We start from the raw sequence: 17,568 nt of genomic DNA on the forward strand, positions 1-17,568 counted from the left end.
TAATGTCTTGGGATTTGTTCAGAGACATGAAAGAAAGCAAGTAAAGTTCTTACAGAAAAGTTTCACACATTATGTTCGCAAGATGTACAAATACCTCAAGATACTAGCCTTTATGAACAGGAATCAGAAGCCAGGGTTATTTAACTGTAAATTTAAGGCAAATGAATGCTGTTATCTCTCCTGGTTAATCCCATAAAGCATTCAGGCTGGACTACATAACCTTCTGCAAATGCTTTTCCAGTATTCTCTGAACTCTCCATGAATAAAGGTTATTCAAAGATAATTTGCCTGGGTCTCCTCTCAATTAGTTTTACTCAGGTGTAACCCCATTAACTTGAATAGCTATTCCTTATTTACACCAGTGCACTATGTTCCAGTTTATGGAAATGTATTATCCTGTACCTAATGGAGAATAAACTGAACAAGTGACATCTACATATGTTCCTGAAAACCTAGCAACAAGGGTCATCTGAATGAGAGGACTTTTGATGTTGGTCCATAAGGGGCTGTTCTTTAGTGTCAGATACATGGGAAAAGGTGGGTAACCAAAAAGCTCCAAAATGACCCCATCCCCTAAATTAGGCTTTTTTCGAGCAGAAAGCATCTTCCAAAGCTCTAACATTTGCAACAGTAACAAAATGTGAAGCTCTAAAACATCCATGAAAATAATCCAGACCATAAATATCTAGGCACCATGCTTAAAATTATATACTATTATTCTATCATATGCACACAAGGACAGATCTGTTCTGAAGAAAGTAAATAATGTGATACTTTTAGCTGACCAAACAAACTTCAGTGCACAAAGTTTGCGGGCAAATAGGGCACTTCAGATTTTTGTTTTTCTTAGCATTAAATCCCTCCTATATTTTATACAACATATTCCTTCTGTGTTTCCTTGATATACACTTATTACCCATCACTCCCCTTTTTAGCATAGTGTGAACAACCAAAAAACCCCTTTGTAGCATTTTGGGGGATACCATGTCTAAAATCAATTTACCTGGTATTGATGTTTCTTCATAATTCCATATTAGGAAAAGAAAGCACATGAGGAGGAGTATGGGCACGGTGGCAGTTGGCATCACTTCTGGCACCACTCTGGTGATATTGTAATGCATCAGATTCAGGGTTTCCAGTATCATCTTTTCTAAGAGAGTCTACTTTGCCTTCAGGGGGAAAAATATGGAAAGAGGCAGAAAGTTTCAAAATGCTAAGACACCTTTAATCGGTACCTTGCAACCCCTTTGCAAGTCCTGTAACTGAGCAAATTCATACCAGTAGTAGCTTTGTTTTATAATGAGACTGGCTGCTTAGACAAGACAAGCTAAACCACAAGTCAAAACAGACGTACAGCAGATTTACTTTTTGCCCAGAAATAACAAAGCATTTCTGACCTTGGTATTGAAGCTCAGGTTCCTTTGGATGCTTTGGCCAATAGACCTTTTATCTTTGATATTGCCCTTGGCTGGCCAACAATGACGTTAACTCCAGACAGAGTGCCAAATTTCTAATCATAATAAAAGAAATTAAACTCTCAACACATATGGAGGGGTTGAATGAACTCACTTGTAGTCTTTTATTTAAGATACCTACCTTTTTTCCCCCTCCATGTCACTAGCATTTGTGAATGTCCTTGGGTTTCCAAAATAACCAAGTATATTTCCCAGTAAACAAATGTAGCTTGCCCTGGGTAAAAATTAGCAGGCATCTGGGTAAAAATTATATTGGGCTTTATTTTTATCTGACACTGTGTGTCGTAATGCTTTGCCTTTCTTTACTTTTTTCAAAATATTTAGCAGAAGAGTATAGTACTTGTCAGACCAGACCATAGATTCATCAGGCCTCATGCCATATTTTCTCTTTGACAATGACCAATGCTTGACTCTTCAAAGGAAGTCAAAAACATAACAAACCATGCTGTAAAAGAGGGAGAAGAAGGGTTCCTTGCTGGTCCCTGCAGATGTTAAGTTATGCCATAAAGCATGGGATTTGATTGTCCCTGTGGAGGCAGATACTGTTATCTGTATGAGGATGATCATGCAGCGGGGTGGGGGAGCATTGTCCAGCTTGCCAGGGAAGAGGGAATAGTGCTTTACGTGTGTGTGTGTGTGTGTGTGTGTGTGCGTGCGGGGGGAGGGGTGCGGGGTGCTGCAAAAAGGGGGAGTGGGTCAGTGTGGTGACACTGACTCATCCCCAATGTCCAGAAGGGTTGGGGAGTTGAAAAGGGACAAGCACAGCAAGAGAAGCCCCTTTCCCCCTGGACCAGGTGGTTCAGCACCCACCCACGCTCCCTCCCCTTGAGGCGGCAAAATACTAGGTTTGGTCAGGACCTGCTGTGGGCATCATGCTAGCCCGCTCCTTCCTGGGGGGCTGGGCAAGAATTTTTCCCTCACCACCATATTGGCCTAGGTGGAGTGGGGGGCTGGGATTTGTCTTCCCAACAGTGGGTTCAGGGAGAGTGAGTAGGGAAGGGAGTTAGGCTATGACGTTACAACTCATTATGTAAGTGTGGGGCGGTTGTGCAGTGCACGGAAGGGATACAATGACCTCATAAATGGCTTTGTAAAGGACATATAAAGGAGGTGTTGGTTAAAGGAGCGGAATGAGGGAGTTCAGGGCTCCTATGACTGCTACAGGAGGAAAACCAGCCCCTCTTTCTTATAGCCCACCTTAACCCTCGTTGTGGGTGGTGGTGGTAAGGTCCCAGCAATGGGTTGGCTGGGGGACCTGGATGGAAAAAGAGGGGGGGCTGGTGAAAGCCTGCCAGGTAGATATTGAATGAACATGGAGTTACCTGCATTGTACACTTTCATCTGCCGGGTAGTCCCAGACATCTAATAACAAAGTCGTGGCCTGATTAAAACCATATCAAGTGTCTCCTGTCCTTCTTTTAGTATAGCCAGACACTAGATGTTTTACAGCTTGTTACTGTGCAATACATTAGATTAGATGAGTAAAACACCCTTTTAACTCTGCTCTTACAATAACTGTCTATTTGTGTTGTTCCCTAATCACTTAATATCTAAGTTCCAGGGTATAGGTACTCAGCATGTCCAGGTACAGCTGTTCTAGCTATTTCTTCCCAATAGTTTGTGTTTTCATAATGTTTATCTTGAAACTTTCTCTCATATTGTGCTTTTATTTATTGTGTGTTTTTGTCTCGTACTGTAGACGAATGTACTACCATACTCAGTTAGCAGTAAGAGTATTATTATTATTATTATATTTATGTAGTGCACAGAATGTGCTAGCTGCTTTACAGAAAACAAGAAGATGAGCTTACAATCTAAGAAGAAGATGTACAGAATACAAACAAAGGATGGGGCAGGGAAGTAATGATTCAGAACCTTATGAATTGAAGTGTTGCTACAGTGTTTTGGATCATTACTGTGAAATACTTGTAGCACTTTTTAAAGAAAATGTCTTACTGTAAAACAAAATGCCAAATGACCCTTTGGAAATACGCGTACTACACTGATAGGTACTTGGATCTCTTGACGCCTTTTGTACCTATGGATGCTCCTGTATCTTACGTTGCTTTACTGTTGTCCTCTCTTGCATGCTGGGAAAGCTTTGTGGATAAAAGCACAGGAGATCAGAGCTATATTCGTTGCTTTGTCACAGCCTTACCAGGTGAGTCTGGCCAAGTCACTTGACCTCTTCATAATGCAGGTAATTATACTATAGTTATCCACAAGGTACTATGAAGACTAATTCATTAATGTCTGTAAAGCGTTTTAAGATTCTGGGATGGTAGTATAATTGTATTCTAATTATTGTTGTTCTGACTTCAACAATAATTTTGATGTTAACAATATGTGGCTCCATAGTAGCAAGAAGGTAACTGCCTTAAAGATTATAGATTTCATATATGGTAATGGAGATGTCTGCTTTTATATGACCGTAAAAGATAAGCATAGAAAGTGCTGCCTATGAAAAAGTTTGCTTTCTTCTACAATTCAAGAAAATATACCCTGAGAACAGGGTGTGCGTATCACCGCTGTGTATCTTTGCTCTCTGGTAAATTTAATGGACTGTGATTTAAAATAAGTACCATTGACATTCCCCTATATCTGCTGCAGAGATGAAGACAGCAACTGAAGTTTTAAGAATGCAGTGGAGATGCAGAAACAGAGGTTGAGAGTCCAAAGTGCCCTAGTGTCCTTTCTGACCCCCAAGTCCTCTCCTCTGGAACCTTCATCTCCTAAAAATCCAATCCCTACTGTGTAAGACATTCCGTCTCCAATATGTCTCCAGTACATGTATGGGATGTGATAGATTAAATCCTGGATTAACATGAATCCCATGACTTTTACTGTCACCTTCCCAGAACCTAACTCTAGGGACTAGATTTTCAAAAGAGCTCAGCACAAGGGGATGCAATTGGATGCCAAGCTCTTTTGAAAATCTGGTCATCCATAGGTTTCAGAGTAGAGTGAGCTGTAGCTCATGAAAGCTTATGCTCAAATAAATTGGTTAGTCTCTAAGGTGCCACTAGTACTCCTTTTCTTTTTGGTCATCCATAGAGGCTTGTTTGTTCTGGTGAACCTGGTATTTCATTGGTTAGTATTAAATGAGTGTTTTAATTGGAATTGGAACAGGAATCCAATTTCTCCATAAGAATGAATGTAAATAGTGGGGGTTACGTTCTAGGGAAATTTTTTTTGCCAGTCAGAAGACATTATATACATATACAGTATAAGTTTTAAATAACTGTAAACAAGCAATTTAATACTGTACTCACCAATGATGATTGTGAAGCTTGGTTGAGGTGGGGCGTAGTGGGGTCGGAGTGTGGGGGTTTGCCCCATTCCACCTGCTCGGCACTCCTGCCGGGGAGCAGGGTCGGGGGCTTGCCTGCTCCCTGGCTGGAACGCTGGGTGGGCAGAATGGGGCAAGCCCCTCTGCCCCAACCCCATTCCCCAGCAGGAACACCAGGTGGGCAGAGCGGGGCAAGCCAAACAACGTTATAATGGAATATTGTGTGTCTTTAAACGAGGATATTCTGTAATAGATCAGCAACCTAATAACAAAACAGTGTTAACCAGGACGACTTTAAATGAGGAGTTACTGTACTTTCAAGTTAAAAGTCTCTGGCATTGGAGAATGACGTTGTTCAGTTCCTTCATCCATAGATGTATGTTTCCCCAACCTATCTGCTACCCCAAATACTACGTCCTAGAAACACCATTGCCCACAGCCACCACCCAGACAGTGAGATAACAAGTATCTAAATGTTTCCTTGTAGTACATCTGTTGTTTAGAAAACAAAATATGGGGCCAGCTCAACAGCCTAGAGGCAGTTCTGTGTGCTACCAAACAAGAGACCTACCCTGGGCTCACTTTTTCACTCCAGATAGTTGGTCCAGCACATGATGCAGTTGAGGACCTTATCTCTCAGATGAAGGTTTAGGCTTGTGTCACTTTTGTGACCTGAGCCAAAGGATAGGCAAAGTGAGGGGCAGTATGGATAGTGGTAAGAGGAGGAGATGGTAGGAGTGGGGAATAAAGAGAAAAACAAGGCTTAATGCAGGTACATTTTTAGAGTGGTCTTCCTGGGTGTCAAGCCCGAATGAAGCCGTTGACAGTCGGCTTTTGGAGGTTTGTGTGTTGCAGAGAATGGAGCTATCACAATTTGTGAAATGCAGCTATTGTGACTGCAGTTGTGTGGGATCTGAAAAACTTGAATGGAGGAAGTGGCTAGTAATTGAACAAACAAATTTTTTAAAAATGCAATTGTTTTCACTGCGCAATGGTATTTATATTAATGACAGTAGTGCATTATTGCAAACTAAAAACAAATAGAAACACCTAGCACTCTTACTTGAAATTGAGAGATTAATTAGAAACAAGTTTGGGTGCTTTATGTGTGTTACCACAATATCTGGATGCAAGCATGCTTGAATTTATAGTGTACAAATGGATGAGTTCCTCCCATTTTTTACCTAGTCTCCATCCCTTTCCACCTGCTACATCACTTCATGAGCCTACAGTCTCCAGATGGTGGTATGTACCAAAACAAAAATAGCACATCTGTGTGGATTAGAGATGGAGGAAATGAAGGTGTTTCTTTTCAGAAGTGCCAAAATTTTAGCCATATATAAGCCATATATTCATTACAAATTCAAACTCTGCGACCCTGCTTTTCAAGGGCTGCTGGTCTCTCCTACCGACCTTTGGCAGCCAGTGAACTGCAGATTCTTTGTTAACCTGCCAGTGATAATTAATATGCCACATTCCCTTAGCAATGCAAAACATGACATTATCTTTGTCTTGTGGTGGGTTCATCCTTTGCCTCTGTCTTTAGTAATCCATGGCAATAAAGGCAGCAAACAGAAATAAGTGACAGCACATTTGGATGCTACAGCATGGAATAACAGCTGTGCAAAGGCCCATACATACAAATATTTCAACTGCAGGCTCAAATGCCATGTGAGGGTCCTGAGCACCTAGCAGGAAGTACTCAACATCTTGCAAAGTTGAACCCCAAAGTATCTTCCAGGCAGTCCTAGATTTTGAACATGTTCACAGCTGGGATTTTGTCCCATTGTAAAGATATGGGCCAGCTGCAAAATTCAGACCAAGAAATCGATGCAGACTTCAAACCCCTCCAAAATTCAAGGATTATGGGGGTTTGAGGTCAGACTACTGCTAAAATTTTAACACTTATTCTTCTGTCAGAATAAAAATTGCACCTCTCTGATCCTTTGTGCGGTGGCATAAAAACAACTCAGTTACACCTTGTCATTAGTTTGAGTTTTACACTGAGGACTAACTTATTTTGGATGGGTGAGCATTGATGTTATTTTTCTACTCTACTAAGACATAATCTATTTCAGAGTGGCTTGAGAAATAAAATGGAAAATTACAGCTTCTTTCTTTTAAGTGTTATGCTTCACAATATGTGCTTCAGTGTTTAAAGGTGTAACTTACAAACCATCAATCAACACTGATACAAACACATTCATGTGTTTAATTTCTTGTAATTCAGCCTTTTTGCCATGACTCTCCACTTTCTACTTTTAACTGTCATTCACTTCCCTTTTTCAATGAGTCATTATATTGCTAGATAATAAAACCTGTTGAATGTAAATGTTTATGAATAAATGTAACTTAAACATACTTGGCCTAATTCTTATTTACACTGAGACCTTTTAACATTATTCTGCCTTAAAGTTATGACCCCCTTTATACTACCAGAGTGGTGTAAAGTAGTCTTAGGGTATGTCTTCATTGTAAACAAAAAGCAACAACAACAAAGGTGTGTTCTTAACTCAGGTTAGCTAACTTGGATTAAAATAGCAGTAAAATGAGGTAACTCAGGTTAACAGCTTAAGTTATAGTTTATAAGAGCGCCTTGGGTTGAATTTGAGCTGCTAATCTGCTTAAAACCCAAGTTGTTTTGTCTTCACTGCTGTTTTAACCTAAGTTAGCTAGCCTGAGTTAAAAACACACCTGTACTTTGCAGAGAAGACATACCCTCAGTGTAGATAACAATCAGACCTCAAACTCTTTCATAAAGAGAACAGATTTCACTTACGTTTCTTAAATATATTCTCTCGTGCACAGAAAAACGTTGGTCCTAGATTCAGTGAGTGTTAAGTGCCAAAATTTGCAGGTTTCTATTTTTTATGTCTATTTACTTTAAAAAAAAGTTTGTTGTGAGGAGAGAGTGGGACGATATTTATCCATAGAGAATCACTTCAGCTGAGCCATCCTGCCTACCAAACTGCTTATACTCCTTCCTGTATCTTCCTCTTCTGATGACAGCCATATGTGGCCTCACTTCAGTGTTATTCTAGGAAATAATATGGATCTGATGCACAAGAGTTTATTGACAGACAAACTTGCCTAGATAATAGATCTTGCTGCAAAGACTCTTATTTTCTTGAATTTCTATTATATATTCTTTGAATCTTTTGATAAAAGACTTAGAAACTGAACAAAACCAGGAATGACAACTGAATTAGTGACAGAGGCTTAGCTATTCCTGGTAATTTCTTCCTGGAATGTACCTTGTGTGTATTATTCCTTTCATGAATAAAACAGGCTGATTTGTGCATTTGGTTAGATTCTTGCTAATGGACTGTGTCTTTACTTTACTTTACTTTACTTTACTTTACTTTAAGGAGAAAATTAATAGATTTTATATTTTCAGGGAGGCATGTGGTACATTGTAGATCAAATAATCAGTGAAGTGAAAGGGGAAGCAATGGTGAAATTAGCAAAAAAAAAAAAAGAGAGAGAGAGAGAGGTTATTGCTTTCACATCTTGATTTTTATTTTGAGTAGAAAATGCATCAAACATGTTAATTCACTTTGCCTGTATCCTTACTAGGAGACAGCCTTAAAAAAAAAAAGTAAAAGTCAAATACTGGGGGGAAGCCCATCTCTATTCAAGAGAGAGGGTTTTGTGAGATAGAATGTTTCTATCATTGTGGAGCTATGAGTGTTTACTGCAAGTTTCAACTGCTGCTAAAGTATTTGCCACCAGAGGTCGCTGTAGATTATAAATCTAAAAGGTCTGCAATCAAGTATATTAGGAAACTTCTAGACTGAACTGAATTCCTTAAAATAGATGTTGCTGTGAGTGATTAGATGGGCTTCAGTCAGGCATAAGAATGTCCAGGTTTTAATGATTTTTGTTTTTTTCTCTCAGGTTATCAACGTTGTAACTGTATAAGTTTTAAAATAAAAGTAGGGAACAATAATCCTTCTCACCTGGCTCACAGAATGTGTGATGGCACAGGCCTGAGGTCAGAGCTCAGTGTGGCACACTAAGTATGGAGGAGTTTATGATCCCTCATTGAGAGAGCGGTTAACTGATCCCAGAAGGTTCTTTACAGAGTCAGTCTTGCCTGTAGGAATTTTCCTCCACTCCTAACAGCGAATCAATGCTTCAGGGGAGGGGAACGTTCCATCCTTTATTCCAGGAAAGGTTTTAAGCCTCCTTGAGAAAGTATAGCTACCTAGTTAAAATTATAAGTCATCAAGAGTTTTGCAGAGTAACATCATCCTCACAAATGACTCTGGCTTAGCTCAGGTCAGAGTATTTTCTCTGAATAGCTGGGGATAACAAATTCGGATATGTTTATTTAACTGTACACAGGTTTTACAAAAGTGTAACTCCACTGACTTCACTGCTGATTTACCTTGGTGTAAGTGAGGGGACCTCAGGTGTTAATTGTATAGTACTTTCCTTATTCTAGGGGTAAATCTTACCGATTGCCTGCTTTCATTGCTAGTTTAAGGTTGAAGGTTTCATTCAAATAGCAAAGGCTCAGCCATCCAATTGTGAGTAGACACCTGCCAAAAGCTGTGTGTTGCACATTACATGTTCATCTCTGGCCAAAAAATTATGTTATGTTTATTCTGTGGATGCTGCTTAAATGTGATATAAAGAAAGAGCTAAAGTGGAGAGGAACCAGGGAAAATGAAGTACACCTTGATGGGGAAAAAAGGAGTTAATTTCATAAATAAGGGAAGTGGGTAGACAATCCCCATATAAAAAGTTTCCAAATCAATTCTGTTTTACTCCAACCAATAATATTCCAGTGCAGGATATTCATAAGGAATGTGACTATTCACATAAAGAAGATTTTTTTGACGGCTGTAGCAACAAGTTCCACAGAGTTGCAGTGAACTCTATGACTATTCTAAACATGCTTTTTTTAATAATAAGGCTGTGATGTGTTTTTCTGGCAATAAAATCCATAGCTTGAAGAAAGTATTTATATAGATTATAGTTTGTCTGCAAGACTTGTGCAGAACTCCTTCAGCATTAGTGCTCTGATATGAACAATATGATTATAATTTATCTCGTTATGGGCATGATTTTGCCAGGTGCTGAGCATTATATCCCAAACCAGAAAAACAATCATGCTGTAAACTAAGCACATGAATAATCCCACTGAAGTCAGTGGGACTCTTCAGATGCTCAAAGTTTAAGCATGTGCTTAAGTGTTTTGCTAGATTGATGTCAAGTACTCAGCACCTTGCAGGATCAAGCCATGTAGCTTTTCCCTTCTGATTGCAAAAGGATATTGAATATGGCCATAGAAATTCCTCTGGTGCTATATGCATAGTTTTTCTCTAATGCTGTAATTCTTACAAGATGTGAAGGAATGGCAATAAAAGAGTTCCTTCACGATGTACCATGCACCTGATATCTGCCTATCACTCCTTCCTGATATTTTTTTGTTTTCAGAAGTTCCATGATTTCTTATTTCCCTTTTTACTTGCTTAATAGTGACTCCATTATGACAAAGCATACACCTTGCCATAAATGATGCTATCCGCCTTTTCTTGCATTTTGTAATAGGATGTGCAGTGCTACCTTCCAAGAGTTACTTGTTTACATTTTTCTACACCAGAAAAAAGACTTTTTTATTTTGGTCCATATAGTGTTTTGTTTTTTTTTTAAAAAAAGCTTCATTCCAGATTAGAAAAAGAAACACAATTCCCTAATCTGCACATTTAACCATAATTAATACCCAATGCCTACAGTTAACTCTTCCCCAATGGTTTCTAGAGCTATAGTCAGCACATCTAAAACTAGGTCAGTCACATAGATCTGACTTTTTAATCAATTTTACATAAAATCATTAGGTTATATTCCAACATCTTAAAGATGTTGCAGGTTTGGTGTCTTGTAGTTAATCCTGCAGTATTTGGCAGAGTATGAGCTCAACCAAAGTCCCCCCAACAATTCCTTTAAACTTTCTTTTTTTCTTTGAAAAGATTTTTGGAGGGAGTAGAGGCAAAGTGGGTGAAGTAACCAAGACAGCAGGGTCTTCATTGAGGGGCTGAGATGGAGCGGGGGACTTTATACTGAACCTCTTTGCAGTCTGAGAGGAATTCAGCACTACTCTTGTTTAATGATGAAAGGGGGAGGAGTTTGGCAATTTATTGTGTTTTGGGGCAGGTGAGGTATGAGAATGTGGGGGTATGCGTCAGCATAGACAGTAGAACCTAGAGGTCCTAGTTGAGATCAGGGTCCCATTGTGCCAAATACTGCACAAAGACCTAACAAGAGACAACCCCTGCCTTGAAGAAACTGTAAAGAGAGACAAAGATTATCCCCACTTTACAGATGAGGAGCAGACACACAGGGTAGGTTTAAGTGACTCGACCAAGGTCACACAGGAAGTCTGTGGCATACGTAGCAATTGACCCCAGGTCTCCTAAATCCCAATCCAGTATTATAATCAACCACTATGTCTGTCAATCCTGGCAGAGAGAGAGAATTGCATGTGAATGGGTCTATTCTCTCTTTTCTTAGGACCCAGAGAGCCATATTGGGACAAGCAAGGATCTGTTGTCACTTCTGTTCAAAGAATACTAGAAGGTGGTGCTGGAGATAGGGAGGCAGTTTGGGTTTCGGTACTGTCCCTCATGGTGACATGTTTTTCATTTGATCACTTACCTTTGAGTGTCGGACTAAGATTGGGGCACCATGCTGAACTAGTTAGTTAATTAATAAGAGTGGGGTGATGTTGGGATGGGGGGACAACCAAACCAAAAGGAAATGTGCCCTTTCAGTCGAGTGGATCCACCCTTTTGTGACACAGGTAACGTAGGAGTCTTATTGGATTCTTGGCTCTTTTATTGTCCAGATAAAAGCTGTAGATAAGAATATATTTTCCATCTTTGCGTAGCAGGGTGGTTGTTACCTTGCCATTATTATCCATGCTTTTGTCATCTCCTGTTTTGATTACTGTCATGTACATTGGGTTACACCAGAAGACCATTCAGAAACTTTAATGCAAAATGCAGTTGCCACTTGTCATTCAGGGAATGCATTATATCCATGTCCCAGAGACTGTGCTGGCTTCCGATTTCCCTCTGCATGATATTAACAATGCTAGTTTTGAGCTGCAGTGCCCTGCAAGATTTTGATCATAATAATTAGTATCATGTTTGAGCTAACAATCCCTTTAGAAATCAAAGGGTAGGGGTTAGGCTTTTCCAATGAAGTCACTTCCCTCCCACCCCCCATTGGTCCTCAAGTTTGTTGACCTTCCAAGTAGTCAACCAGTCTTCTCAATTAACTCAGGCCATTTCTGAGTGGTGGATTGGGAAGTATGTTCATTTTCATTATACTGGATATTTTAAAAAGTCCTATTGCTCATGCATGCAGAGAATTATAGGTGAACAATAGAAGTTTATTAAAAATATTTCACCAGCTGAAGCAATAGAGTCAAAGAATTCCTATTCACAGCCTCATAAATATGCACCCCATACAGCACTATTAGTAGTAAATCTTTTTTTCAGAGGATATCTAGAAAACAGAAGATGAGAGATCTGGCCTTAATTTCACTGTATGATTAAGTTTATTATTAGTACCCTACCTATACACCACAAACACGGAGAAACAAGCACCTTTCCAAACCCATAGAAATAAATACATGAACAAACCAAAAGCCATCTGTTAATTTTATTTTATTTATAATACCTGTATGCATTCAAAATATCTTGTTAGTCATTGCTCCACCACCACATGCAAATTTCAAATCTATGAAAAAAAGAATTTGAATATAAGTGGTTACTATCAAACACCAATAAACATTAGAAACATAAGGAAAAGTTAAACAAACAAACCCTGTGAAATACAATCAGAGTGGAAAACTGTGACTAAACAATCGGCACAAGGAAAATAACGGGCTACACTCTCTCCACTTCCAGGAGAGAATTTGACCCACTACTTCTGTGTCCTCCAGTCTTTTTGCAAACTCCTCCTTCACTCTCCACCATGCAATTTCCCCCATCTCCAAGATTTCAGTCACATTCTGGTATCCTGGTACACCACTTCAGCTTGCCTGCTGCCCCTCAGCTTTTCCTTCTTCTATCTTTGCAACTTTAGTGTGTATGGGAACACTGCAAATCTGAAAGAGAAGAGAAGGTCATGCCATGCTGGTCTGACAGTTGGACATTGACTCAACAGTTATGGTTATTTTATTGTTCATAAAGTAAGAGCATTGTCTGCACACACAAAGAACAGCTAGATAAAAAGCCTACCTACAATACACAGATGTTTTGCAGGCAAATTCTACCATAGCACACCTTAGCACAACTCCTCTACACAGTGACTAATGATCAAACAAGATACTGATTATCAAACCTGAAATAATATAAAGCTTTACTTACAGCCTGGGAAGAGCAAGATCCACAATTGTATCCCATCCTAGTCTCCACAGATGGTTGCAGGGGCCATGTGTAGCCTATTAAAGGTTACCAGTTGTTCCTGGGTCATTGGGATTGCTACTTTGATGGTGCATCTTGTTGATTTGTAGCTATACATCAAACGTGCATTGTTTAGTTAGATTTCTGAATGGCGCCTATCTAAAACTCTGTACAGTACCAGTACAGTACCAGTACAGTAATTATACGAATATATTCCTGGATCAACACAGAAAAAAGAAATACCCCACAGGAAAATGAAACCTTCAACCCCAGTCTTCACAATCACACCCTCTGTTCCTGTGTCAGTGAAAATCTGAGAAATTGGCTACGCATTGCAATCTGACCTGGAGAGCAGCACATTAGGCCTCTGATAGAGGAACGGGGTAGGAGCGAGGAGAGAGTTCCATAACTGGGGACCTCTTGGGGAAAATGTGCTGCTGCCATCCTTTCCCTGTTTATACCAAATGGCTGTTTGTGATCAGCAAAGCTGCTTCAGCTATTGCTGCATCCGTGTCACACAGAGTCCTCAAGCTCCTTAAAGATCAAAACCCACACCTCTAAATGCATCCAGAAACTAACTGGAGGCCAGTACAGATTAGAGTATTGGAGTAATGTGGTCACTGTACCACCTGAAGTTTCCAAATGGTCTGATGGTGTAGCCCCATGTTGAGAGCATTGCCAAAATCTAGTCTTGGGGTGACAGCAGGGGATCGTCTACAAGGAGGTCCACTTCCAAGAGGAAAGGTTGGCCACTTTTGGCCACTGCTTATACCTGGCTTCTTGGCAGATTATGGAAATGCCAATAAGACCTTCAGGTTACAAACGTGACTAATAAAGAACAAGAAAACTGCCCTCATAGGGGGGATAATTGTAATCTCTGTTTGGGTGCATCCCTAGCCTAGCAGCACCCCTCCTTCAGGCTTACCTGACAGAGCTTCAGCACGCTACCCTGCTCTATTTAGTGTATGTAGTTATTATGCATCTTTGGTCATAGTTGGTCACCATATGCCCATTAATCCATGTCCCCAAACACAGCAATGCTCCCTCCTTCCTCGTAATTCTTATAATTTTTTATGTGTATAAAATATTTGCTTAGGTAATACAGGTTTATCTAACGCATTTATGTGACCCCTTTCTGTAGTATCTGAGCACCTCACAATCTTTAATATATTTATCCTCACAGTACCCCTTTGAAGGAGAGTCCTACATGCAATGTTTCATGTACCCTAGTTGATATATATTCTGTCTTTTGGACGGGTACAAACCTATGCAATGATTTCTCCAGAACAGGCATATTTTTGCAGACTGCTCTGTTGCTATATTATTTCAAGGAAATTTTGTCATGATGCTTTTAGTGGGTTCTCTGCTGGAATACTGTGCAAATTGCCACTCATCCCTTCCCCACCCCCTGAAAGAGCAGTCTCATTTTGACAGGGCAGTCCTGTACCCTGCAAGGTATTAAAATGGTCCCAAATATCTTTTCGGACGATGCAACAGGATAATAGAATCTCTTAACATTACAACACAATCACTGTGACCTAGAGGACAGTGTCTCTAATATGACCAAGGCCATGTGGATGCCTTGTTTAGTTGTGGGGCTGTGAAATGGCAGACTCAGTGTTACACCAGTATGAACTTAAGCCAAGACTTTCAAAAGTCACCAGTGATTTTGGATGCCTCAGTTCTTGGGTGGCCAACTTCATTTTTCACAGCGTGGTTGCTCAGTGGTTTCTGAAAATCAGGACCCAAGTTGGGCACTCAAAAACTGAGGCACACAAAATCACTAGTAACTTCTGCAAATTTTGCCCTAGTGAATTAATAGACCTGCCCAGTTATAGAGTGATGTTAGTTGCCCATAGTAAACGAGACTAGAAAACACACCTGCTTTGGGTAACTTCATAGCGAGTATTGCATCCACCTTTCTTTCATGCCAATCACTGTGGTACCTTGGGAGCTGTTATTTACCTTAGATCAAAATACAAGGGAAGGTTCACTACATGGTGTCCCAGTGCACAATAGGGCTCTTCATTTCCACAATGATCTGTGATTGATTAAATTACAATTTCCACAAAAAATAAGAAGGTTCTGAAATTAGAATTTGGACAATGGCCCTTTCTGAGATTTTAATTACATTCTGATGTATGATTTGAAAAATACCTTGCCAATTGTGTCGCTTTTACAATAGGACTTTTTGTTGCTTAGAGACCAAAGTAGTGTTCATGAAAAGTGGCATCCCCAATAGAAGCTAGATGATGATTTTTGCATTGTACCTTTTAATGGAAAACACTGGATGATGCAGAATGAGAGTATATCAGTTCATGCTAGCCATCAGATTGAGACATATATACTAACAAAGCAGATTCAAACATATATACTAACAATGATCTAATGATCTAATTTGTAGGGACACTTTCAAGTTTTTTTTTTATTCCTGGTTTGAGAGTCTTATAAACCATATTATTCCCATGTCTTGTCCAAAAGAAACTTTTAGGACAACTTAAAGTGCAATTATACCTTCAAAAGTGACAGGAAGATTAGTGGAGAATGGATGGTCAGCATTTATCTCTAATTTCTATATCAAATGTGCTCAGTTTACACGTCAACAGCTGTTTTTCTTAACTGCTAGCAGCCCTGCAAACTCTACCTGTTATCTGAAAATCCAGCTGTGTTCTTTTTGCCTCTTACATCACCACTAGCAATATAGATTATGCAATTATAACTGAGCAGACAATTTAGTTTATCATATATAGAGAGAACAGAATCCAGATCTCTTTGTCATGATTATATGTCTACCATGGTAATGCTAATAGTCGTAGTAGAAACCTGTTTTCGCTGGTAAACAGATACGACTTTTAGAGATAGAGGGAGCTATTTTATTAAGTGGCATCACTTTTCACATATTGCCTTTAATGTCTGTAACCTCACCAAATGTTACCTAGGATATGAAAACCGCTGCATATATTCCAATGAGTATGTTAATAAAATTTAGAAAAGCAAAAACAACTTTGGTTTGGAAAAGGAAATAACAAAACTCATTTAGAATACAGTTTTTCCAGACATAATTTTCTATTCAAACAACTGTATGTATCAGAAGTGGACAAGGAAGAAATTCTAGTAGTTTAAGTAAAGACAGATCCTTACCACAGAAAACACCAGTGGCCATGAGACAATTAACCAACTCTCCAGATCAGTTATAGATGTGTAGTGTTCTACCCAATGCCTTCTTTTTCACCTCCATTTTCATAATTCTGACAGTTGATTTCTCCCTGCTATGGCTGTGTTACTTGGAAACCATAGTTTGCCCAATTCCAGTCATTTTCTGCTTAGCTTTACTTTGAGAATCCAGCTAACAGTTGACAATATCCATTCTCTCCCATATCTAGTTATGGAGCAAATCTTTCTCTCGAGCAGTGCATATGGACAGAGAAAAGGTTATTCTAAGTAGAAGGAACCCAGAAGGTACTAAAACATTAGACAGCGAGCATATTTCTTGCCCATGGAATTTGCACCAAAAATGCAAGAAGTTTGTAATTAAATACTTTTCATACTGTCTAAATGGTTTGAAAAGTTGAATGAAACGAACAATTTCATTACTGCAATAGTTCTGCCAAAATGTGCTCCTTTTTTGAAAAAAAAGTGAAACATCCCATAATAAATACTTACAAAATGAGTTTCTCTAATTTTGTTTTAAATTGCAAGACGTGTTTGAGTAAGAATGCTTTATGCTGTAAGTCAGAAAACATGTAAAGAGCTATTCAGACATTATATCATTTACAGAAAGTTAGCCAGAGTAAAGTAAGATCGAAACAACTCTAAAATTAATCAAATAGAATCTATGTCTCTTTCACAGTTATTCTAGCTTAATTTTTAAAGAAAAAATGCTAAAATATGAATGCTAAATAAGTTACCTGTGTCCTTTTGTTATTACTTCGTTCAGTTCCTGATGAGAGCTACCTGTGTTATCGGGTGTGCTCCTTTTAAAGATCAGAACAGGTTTTCTGATGACCACTCTGTGTGGCATCTCTTATGAAGGTGCTTCTTGTTGCTAAGAGATCAGTTGCTTAGAGATGAAGGTTTTTTGGTTTTTGTGTGTGTTTTGCAATAGGTTGGGGAAGGAAGGGTGTTAAAACGGATAGCATAGTGAGGAATAATGGGATAACGTTAATTCCTTGAAAACAGGAGACTTTTAGAAACAAAGCTTCCTTACACTGAGATGTATTAAGCAATCAAATAATTTCCAGCATAAATGCGAAGAAATGGAAGCTGCAGTACTTTGGCTATTTAAAACTGGAATGGACAAAACAATATAAAATGTGTTGTATGGAACAATCCTGAAATGGCAGCTGCATGACTAATGGGTCTTTTAAAGATCTATCTTGTGTGA

The 17,568-nt window shown here is 39.2% G+C and overlaps 1 protein-coding gene across 2 annotated transcripts in view; it reads right to left on the bottom strand.

The window, feature by feature from the left end:
* The window catches only part of CYP19A1 (cytochrome P450 family 19 subfamily A member 1), a 37,413-nt gene extending 20,159 nt beyond the window's left edge, over positions 1–17,254 (bottom strand). The window contains exons 1-2 of one of the 2 annotated variants that reach the window (XM_074964773.1): positions 17,093–17,254; positions 1,004–1,169 (exon numbers count right to left, since the gene is read on the bottom strand). In XM_074964773.1, the coding sequence (XP_074820874.1) occupies positions 1,004–1,145 (142 nt within the window). In that variant the 5' untranslated portion in view covers positions 1,146–1,169; positions 17,093–17,254. The remainder of the gene's footprint in view (positions 1–1,003; positions 1,170–17,092) is intronic. The other variant, XM_074964774.1, reaches the window with a different exon arrangement.
* Between the last annotated feature and the right edge of the window lie 314 nt (positions 17,255–17,568).

Source organism: Natator depressus, chromosome 10 (assembly GCF_965152275.1).
Source record: "Natator depressus isolate rNatDep1 chromosome 10, rNatDep2.hap1, whole genome shotgun sequence".
NCBI classification, from domain to species: Eukaryota; Metazoa; Chordata; order Testudines; family Cheloniidae; genus Natator; species Natator depressus.